General features: G+C 29.6%; 5 protein-coding genes across 5 annotated transcripts; 3 read left to right on the top strand and 2 right to left on the bottom strand.

Moving 5' to 3' along the window:
* The first annotated feature begins 3,054 nt into the window (after positions 1-3,054).
* Positions 3,055-3,784, top strand: LOC119664117 (histone H1-like). The gene has a single exon (XM_038073671.1). The coding sequence runs from the start codon at positions 3,089-3,091 to the stop codon at positions 3,767-3,769; it is 681 nt and encodes a 226-aa protein (XP_037929599.1). The 5' UTR covers positions 3,055-3,088; the 3' UTR covers positions 3,770-3,784.
* Positions 3,785-5,252: 1,468 nt separating this feature from the next.
* Positions 5,253-5,664, bottom strand: LOC119664119 (histone H4). The gene has a single exon (XM_038073673.1). The coding sequence runs from the start codon at positions 5,626-5,628 to the stop codon at positions 5,317-5,319; it is 312 nt and encodes a 103-aa protein (XP_037929601.1). The 5' UTR covers positions 5,629-5,664; the 3' UTR covers positions 5,253-5,316.
* Positions 5,665-5,837: 173 nt separating this feature from the next.
* On the top strand, positions 5,838-6,371 carry LOC119664118 (histone H3). The gene has a single exon (XM_038073672.1). The coding sequence runs from the start codon at positions 5,934-5,936 to the stop codon at positions 6,342-6,344; it is 411 nt and encodes a 136-aa protein (XP_037929600.1). The 5' UTR covers positions 5,838-5,933; the 3' UTR covers positions 6,345-6,371.
* Positions 6,372-7,430: 1,059 nt separating this feature from the next.
* On the bottom strand, positions 7,431-7,865 carry LOC119664122 (histone H2B). Its single transcript, XM_038073675.1, has one exon. The coding sequence runs from the start codon at positions 7,848-7,850 to the stop codon at positions 7,479-7,481; it is 372 nt and encodes a 123-aa protein (XP_037929603.1). The 5' UTR covers positions 7,851-7,865; the 3' UTR covers positions 7,431-7,478.
* A 126-nt stretch (positions 7,866-7,991) lies between these two features.
* On the top strand, positions 7,992-8,446 carry LOC119664121 (histone H2A). Its single transcript, XM_038073674.1, has one exon. The coding sequence runs from the start codon at positions 8,048-8,050 to the stop codon at positions 8,420-8,422; it is 375 nt and encodes a 124-aa protein (XP_037929602.1). The 5' UTR covers positions 7,992-8,047; the 3' UTR covers positions 8,423-8,446.
* The last annotated feature ends 759 nt before the right edge of the window (positions 8,447-9,205 follow it).

Here is a 9,205-nt window from a genome sequence, read left to right as displayed (position 1 = left end):
TACATACTATCATACCTACCCTACTAACTTACACAAGCCATACTTTAAAACACTTAACAATCAATCATTTCTTGCCTCGCCCTTCTGTTCCGTTACATTCCTGGAAGACCTTCATGAAATCGAAATCTTCGAAAATTGTAAATCAGCCTACATAACAGATAAAATACATAGCATTGTTAGTGTATAACTTAACACTGCGTTTTGCTACATAGTAATAATTTTTTTTTTTGTTTTTGGGCAGCAGGTATCAACCAGTTTTTATACATACGAGTATGTATGCGTTCCAATTGACTTCCTAGAAATCAGGTTCGCTGTGCCACTATTTTTTAAGAATGCAAGTTTATTATTCAGGGTCAGATAATTGAAGTGTTACCTATTCAAGCGATCACATTATTTTTTTATTGATTCAAATTACAAAAATTTGTGAAAATAATTAAAATTTCACAATCCATTCACTCTAGCTTGATGTGGCCACCTTTTGTCTTGACTATGGCTGTGATCTTCCAGTATTTTGGCCTATTCCTGAATAAAAGCTTTCTTCAGCGTATCGAAACTGGCTTATTTTTTAGTTCTCAACTTGCTCTCCAAATTGGCCCAGCGTAACAACTCCTTTGCTCATTCGAGTTTAACTTTTTGTTGCTTTGGTGCAAGATCTTGTGCCTTGGAACTTTTAAAGCTTTACCTTGAGCTTATTTTGGAAAATGCGTCAGATGCTTCGTTCAGATATTATCGGTTCTTTGGCCATTTGATTAGTACTACGACGTGGATTTCGTTTAAGTCGAGCCTTCACTTTCCGAACCATTTTAGGCAATGTTGCTGTTTTTTTTTCGTCCACCACTATAGCATTTGGTGACTCTGCCTGAGCTATTATAACGATTTAAGGTACGATACACAAACATTTTATTCACATTGAGATATTTGAGCTCAAGCACAATAGCTAGTTGTAATTTTCCAACCAAATATAATGCAATCACACTTATTTTTTAATTCCATTTCGAATAATATTAGTTCTATAAAACTTAGACGCAAATGCTTGTGGTAACTTGTAAACAATATAAATAGCTGTCATTCATATGAATTTGACGTAGTTGGCAATATCAGTTTGACAAACATATCGCTGTGTAATTTGTAACACTTCAATCGCCTAACCCTATATATTATTAAGAATCTTTTAATATTTATCATAGATTCGCGTATCAATAAATAGATACATAAATCTTCGCAGGTAGTATAATCTAAGTTACAATAATATTAATATTATATTTGTTACTAATAAAAATGTACAAAACAAATAACGTTGCCAGGCCAATAGCATAAAGTTTCATAATTACCTTTTTGAAATCAAGAACCTAATAATTTTGTGCCAAATATTTGTATTTATTATTAAATAAATGTGATACAATTATTAAAAAACATTAATATTCATAATATAAAGAAGGAAACATATAAAAAATAATTATTTTTCTTTTAAAAGTTTTAAAATTTATTTATTTATTTACTAAACATCTTATAAAATTTTCAAAATGGTAACACCTAATTTATCTCATTAGAAATTCTGGTATGTACCAACAATCGCTGCCATACCGACATAATTGACTATTTCCCCTAAATATACTCGAACTCGCACACGGCCTAAATGTTTACTATTATTATCATAGTTACTATTTCAATATTTTGGTATTGTAATATTTATTATTATAGATAAATTATTTAAAGGTAGAGTTTTTAAAATTTGTATCTGAATTAGTTTTATAAAATATTCTATATTTTATAAAAGATTTATGGCAGTAGATGGAAAACATCCAAAGCCACTGTGTGAGTCTTGAACCTACTAAAACTAGCTCTTAGGAATGACTATGGAAGATTGCAGCCGCAAGTTTATATATATACTTCAGTATCTATTTAAATGTTATCCATATCCATGTTAGTTTATAAAAAAATTCATCTTAAATTTTAACATTTTATGTCGTATATCACTCCTTATAAAAATGTTAGAATACGCACATTTAATTTTAATTTTATTTTAATTATAAAGTAATAAAAAGAACATTTTTTTTAAATATACATATTTAATAAAATACTTATAATAGTCAAAGTTAAATAATTAAATTATAATTATAAAAGAAAAAGTAAAATGATTTCATTCTTATATATTTTTAATCATGTATGTAGATATAATTTTTTTTTATGAATTCTATTAAGTAGGATACGTACAGTTGTTATTCGAATGATATTGAAAACTATAAATTTAATTGCTGATATGTTATTAATAACGTTTATATATAATAATTTTTCACATGATTAAAAATTATTTAAAACTTGTAATAAAATTTTAAAAATAATACGTATAGAAAATCTTAAAACATATCTTAAAGTAAACGAATTCAATGTAACATGTTAACATTATGGATGGATATCTAATCTCAAATAGACACTATTTGATATAATTAAAAGTGATAATCTTATATTCTAATTAAAATACAATATATTTATTTATAATTATTTCTATTAGTGCTTTGAAATTTTAAACTTTTATATAAATTGAGTTAATATTTCAAAATAGGATAAAACATAAGCATTCAAAATGTTAAAACTGACGTTTTTATGCATCTCATGTTTTATTAAATTTGCATTTATAAATATATGAAATATATAAAACCATATATATAATTTAACAGAGAATTGAATAAACTATTTAATAAATAATTTAATATATAAATTATACAAAAGATAACTTTAAAATATTCTAATTTATTAACAAGTTCAACTATAGATTTACAAAATTTAAAGTTTAAACCAATTTTTATATATTTTATATAATTATAATTAGTATAAAAATGAATGTAATAAAATATTCAATATCTTCTTTACTTAATTTGATTTAAATAATTGTGTTTAATTTACTTGGTCTATTTAAAATTAATAATAAATGTTGAAAAATTTTTTCAAACTCAGTAGAAATATGTATTAATGAAAAATTTTTATAAATGCGCTCTTCTCGGCGCTTCGTACAAAGTGAGCTAAGCTACCATAAAAATGTGAAAAAATATTCATAAGTAAGAATATTACGGAATATTAAAAAGCAAATATGTCTGAAGCTGTTGCCGTTGCAAATACAGATTCTCCAAAGGAGATAACTGCCGTTCCTGAAAAGAAAGTTGCTGTTAAAAAGGCAACAAAAGTAAAAAAACCTTCTGCAGCTCCATCTCATCCATCAACACAACAAATGGTTGATGCATCTATCAAGAACTTGAAGGAACGCAGCGGATCTTCATTGTTGGCAATTAAAAAGTATATAAGTGCCACATATAAATGTGATGCCCAGAAATTGGCTCCATTTATTAAAAAATATTTGAAAACTGCTGTAGCTAATGGCAAATTGATACAAACAAAAGGAAAAGGTGCATCTGGTTCATTTAAATTATCAGCTGCTGCTGCTAAGTCTCCTAAATCGTCTGTCGAGGGTAAGAAAAAGAAGGTGCCATCAGGTGTTACGAAGAAGAAGGTTACTGCATCATCTGCAGGTACTAAAAAGTCAAAGGCAAAGGTATCTGGAGAGAAAAAACCTAAAAAATCTGCGGCAGCTAAGAAGAGTGTTGAAAAGAAAAAAACTGAGAAAGCTAAAGTTAAAAGTGTTAAAAAGATTGGATCTGTTAAGGCTAAGCCAGCTAAACCAAAGTCTACTTCTACAAAAGCTAAAGCGGCCGCAAAACCTAAAAAAACTGCCGTTAAAAAAACATCAGTCAAGAAAACTGCTGCAAAAAAATAATTTTAAAAATCAAACTTTAAATTCATCAAAACAGCCCTTTTTAGGGCTACAAAATATGTGTAAAAAGAAGATAAGAAGATTCATTATTTATTTATTTATTTATTTATTTATTTATTTATTTATTTATTTATTTTATAAAATGTTTTAGTATATGGTATACCTATTGCGTTTATTAATGACCGGTCACTAAAGATTGAATAATCACCTATCGAAGTTAGGAATTCAATCCAACTCAGACTGCAGATACTGTAGAGAAGAGAGAAACTGCATACCATGTGCTTGGGTAGTGCCCACTGATGCACAAACGGAATAAACACCTAGGAGGGTATTTCATGGATCATAAATATTCAAGACTAGGAAAGATGGACTTTATATTGTCTTTCATTAAAGAAAACGGACTTGGAGAAACACTCTAACCCGAGTAATGGGCACAATATACCTTGTAGGTCACAGTGCACGATCATTTCTTTTAATAATACCTCATGAATAATATGAAGAAATTCTTTTATTCTGTAATGCGCTATAAATTTAATCTCTAATAAGCAAACAAAAATTCTTTATGCATTTAAAAAAATTATATTCTCTTATTTAGACATTATGTGCAATACTTCACATCATTCTTAAGTTAATAAATATTTATCTTATTCTATTATATTTAATATCCAATTATTTATTTATTATAGTAATGACCATAAAATATTATATATCAAAATATGTCATTTATTTGATGAAATACTCACTTGTATATATTTTATTCACTTAATTTCATTTTTAAATTCTATTTTAAATAAATAAAAATAGTGGTTTATGCTAATTTTATTTATTATTATATAATGCTTCTAATTACACTTGTTAATTTATAACTAACACACCACACTCGGTACTCACTTGCAAGACGCTGCAAATTACTTAAAGATAACTTTAAAATATTCTAATTTATTTCAATAACAAGTTCTTTTATTTCTTTTCTTTATATAATATTGTCATAATTCACTTAATTCATATACGAATTTTTTTCACTTTCATTTTCCCCGGAAGCAGTTTGCTTGTTGAACACTTGGATTTGGATTTGGATTAAGATTAAGATTCAGTGTGAGATTTGAATTCACTAAAACCACCTCTTAGGAATGAATGGAGAAAATTTTTGCACCATTGTGCGGAAACTTCAAACTGCAATATCTAACAGTCCGCAAATTACTCATATACGTCAGTTCTATTTATCTTATTCTATAAAAAAATTGAATGAGAATTATAATTAAGCCCGTAAGAAGCTAGTCCACATATATACTGCTAATGTAACAAAGAAATTGAGAATTATAATAATAAATATTTTGTACATTGTTAAACTGATCATTTTAATTATAAATTATACTCGACAGACATCAACCGATCAGGCTAATAATAAATTTTATTTTTTTATAATTTTAGAAAAATACCAACACATATATATGTAAATTTATCTCTTTAAGTGTAAGATTATTTGGGTCCTGAAAAGGACCATTGGGCAATATATTATTGCATTATTAAATCAATAATTGATTATTTGCTTAACCTCCAAAACCGTATAAGGTACGGCCTTGTCTCTTTAAAGCATATACGACATCCATGGCTGTAACAGTCTTCCTTTTGGCATGTTCTGTATATGTAACAGCATCACGGATCACATTTTCCAAAAATACTTTCAATACTCCACGAGTTTCTTCATAAATCAAACCAGAAATACGCTTAACTCCGCCTCGGCGAGCTAAACGTCTGATAGCTGGTTTCGTAATACCTTGGATGTTATCACGAAGAACTTTGCGGTGACGCTTAGCACCACCTTTTCCTAATCCTTTGCCACCTTTACCACGACCAGTCATTTTGTATTTAAATTTTTATAGATATGGTAGAACCGTTCGAATTCAAATTCAAACAATAAATGAAGTGACGACAGATGATTGACGACTATTTATAGAAAATATAAGCACTACGAAAGATATGAAAAATATTGGGTAAAACAAAACAAAACATAAGAAAACAAAACAAAAAGAATAAGCAATATGAGAAACAATGAATGTTAAAACATGTGAATAGTTGAAACAGAACATCCAGGTATGATGAGAAAATTGAGCTATTCAATTGCGCTATTTTTTAAAATACCATATTGTAACATATCTCATAAATTATGGCTCGTACAAAGCAAACTGCTCGTAAATCGACTGGTGGTAAGGCACCACGAAAACAATTGGCTACCAAAGCCGCACGTAAAAGTGCACCAGCTACTGGAGGTGTGAAAAAACCACATCGTTATCGTCCAGGAACTGTAGCTTTACGTGAAATTCGTCGCTACCAAAAGAGTACTGAACTCTTGATTCGCAAATTGCCATTCCAGCGTTTGGTCCGTGAAATTGCACAAGATTTCAAAACTGATTTACGTTTCCAGAGTTCTGCTGTAATGGCTCTTCAAGAAGCTAGCGAAGCATACTTAGTGGGTCTTTTTGAAGATACTAACTTATGCGCAATTCATGCCAAACGCGTTACAATTATGCCAAAAGATATTCAATTGGCTAGACGTATTCGTGGAGAACGTGCTTAAGATTGGAAGCAATATAATTTTATAAATATACAAAAATCGGTCCTTTTCAGGACCAAAATTATATAAAGAAAAGAGATAAATAAAAATGACATGACTTATCCAGGGTTTGAAATTGCTTGACTATTTTCAATTGCTTATTTTTGACTATGAAAATAAAATAAGCAAAATGTAAATGTAAATGTAAATGCAACAATTATAATAGTAAGTTTATTCAAAGAAAAGAGATAATGATAAATTATATCATATAGATATAGTATAGACATAGCTATTAGAAGTAGCATAATATATATTAATATGTATATGTATCATATGTATACTATTATTAGTATCATATAGTATATCATTAGACATAGAATGTTTCACGTCATAACATTTAATTGAATCAATATGTTTTATTTTTCTTTTGCTGTAAGCAGAAAGCATCAAAAGCCATAATGTAATGTAAATGACTTGAACTTACTAAAAGAACGTTTAAGGAATGAGTTGTAAAAGAGCTCCCATGAAATTGTATGTTTTCAAATTTAAAGCACGAATGCAAATATAGAATATATCAATTTAAAAGCGATGATAGTACTAAGACTGATGATAAGGATTAACACTCGTTAATTCAAGAGTTAACTCTATTTAGCAGGTTATATTATCCATGATCAAAAAACTGTAAGATCGTCAAAACTGACAGAAATTAATTTGTTGATTGAATCATTTATTCACTAACAACCAAACGATAGCTGATAATTCATGAAGAGACTGTCAAAGTTTTTTTTTTTTTTTATTTTTTTCTTCTATCAGTAGCCTTTTAAAAGAAATATCAAAAACAAAATATATATCATATTTATATTATTATTATGTTGAGGCTAGTTGAGTCAGTGCACTTGAGCACTTTTACTTTCTATTAACAATAATCCTTGTCTGGATTATTGTTTATAACTTTATCAGATCTGCGTACCTCCCCGAGGAGCTTGCAACCATTCTGAGATTCAATAACGCGGTATTGGTAAGCCTGTCAGTTTTCGTAAATAATTTCAGGAATCTATACATATTTATAATATAGATAAATTATCAACTCAATTGAATATTTTTGTGGCCCTGAAAAGGGCCTTTTGAATAAGTGGTGTTTGTTTGATATAACGCAATTTACTTGGAACTAGTATACTTAGTGACAGCTTTTGTTCCTTCACTAACTGCGTGCTTAGCCAGTTCACCGGGAAGTAAAAGACGAACAGCAGTTTGAATCTCCCGACTAGTAATGGTGGAGCGCTTATTGTAGTGTGCTAAGCGCGAAGCCTCAGCAGCAATACGTTCGAATATGTCATTCACGAAGCTGTTCATGATGCTCATGGCTTTCGATGATATACCAGTATCGGGGTGGACTTGCTTTAACACTTTATAAATGTAGATAGCATAGCTCTCCTTCCTCCTGCGCTTCTTCTTCTTATCGTTTTTGGTTATATTTTTCTGAGCCTTTCCATCTTTTTTGGCTGCTTTTCCGCTAGTTTTTGGTGGCATGATTTCTGATTTTAAATTTTAATCGTCGATTTGGGGCAATTTCCGTTTCTATATAAACATTTTTCAAACGAAAGTTTAAAGCAATTTTTTATTTTAAATTGCGTTTAGAAAAAGTATATGAGATAATTTGTCGGCATCATTAAAAAAAAATAGATCCAATTTTTATAAATCTCAACTACTAGAAACTCAACTCAACTATGTCTGGTCGTGGTAAAGGTGGTAAAGTTAAAGGCAAGGCAAAGTCACGATCAAATCGTGCTGGATTACAATTTCCAGTTGGTCGTATTCATCGATTATTGCGTAAAGGCAATTATGCTGAACGCGTTGGTGCAGGTGCTCCAGTCTACTTAGCTGCCGTTATGGAATATTTGGCTGCTGAAGTTCTTGAATTGGCTGGCAATGCAGCACGCGATAATAAGAAGACAAGAATCATTCCTCGTCATTTACAGTTGGCCATACGTAATGATGAAGAATTGAACAAATTATTGTCTGGTGTTACAATTGCACAAGGTGGTGTACTACCAAACATTCAGGCTGTACTTTTGCCAAAGAAAACAGAAAAGAAGGCTTAAATTATTTTATTTTATTTATTAAAATACGAATACATATACGTGGAGAATTAACTATCAATTAATCCGTCCTTTTCAGGACGACAAAATTTATTTTATTAAAGAAAATGTATTTCATTAAATCAATTGATATAAATATTGTACATACTATCATACCTACCCTACTAACTTACACAAGCCATACTTTAAAACACTTAACAATCAATCATTTCTTGCCTCGCCCTTCTGTTCCGTTACATTCCTGGAAGACCTTCATGAAATCGAAATCTTCGAAAATTGTAAATCAGCCTACATAACAGATAAAATACATAGCATTGTTAGTGTATAACTTAACACTGCGTTTTGTTACATAGTAATAATTTTTTTTTTGTTTTTGGGCAGCAGGTATCAACCAGTTTTTATACATACGAGTATGTATGCGTTCCAATTGACTTCCTAGAAATCAGGTTCGCTGTGCCACTATTTTTTAAGAATGCAAGTTTATTATTCAGGGTTAGATAATTGAAGTGTTACCTATTCAAGCGATCACATTATTTTTTTATTGATTCAAATTACAAAAATTTGTGAAAATAATTAAAATTTCACAATCCATTCACTCTAGCTTGATGTGGCCACCTTTTGTCTTGACTATGGCTGTGATCTTCCAGTATTTTGGCCTATTCCTGAATAAAAGCTTTCTTCAGCGTATCGAAACTGGCTTATTTTTTAGTTCTCAACTTGCTCTCCAAATTGGCCCAGCGTAACAACTCCTTTGCTCATTCGAGTTTAACTTTTTGTTGCTTTGGT

Source organism: Teleopsis dalmanni, unplaced genomic scaffold (assembly GCF_002237135.1).
Source record: "Teleopsis dalmanni isolate 2A unplaced genomic scaffold, ASM223713v2 unscaffolded_contig_1440, whole genome shotgun sequence".
Classification (NCBI taxonomy): Eukaryota; Metazoa; Arthropoda; class Insecta; order Diptera; family Diopsidae; genus Teleopsis; species Teleopsis dalmanni.
This window is presented reverse-complemented; position numbering and strand designations above follow the sequence as displayed.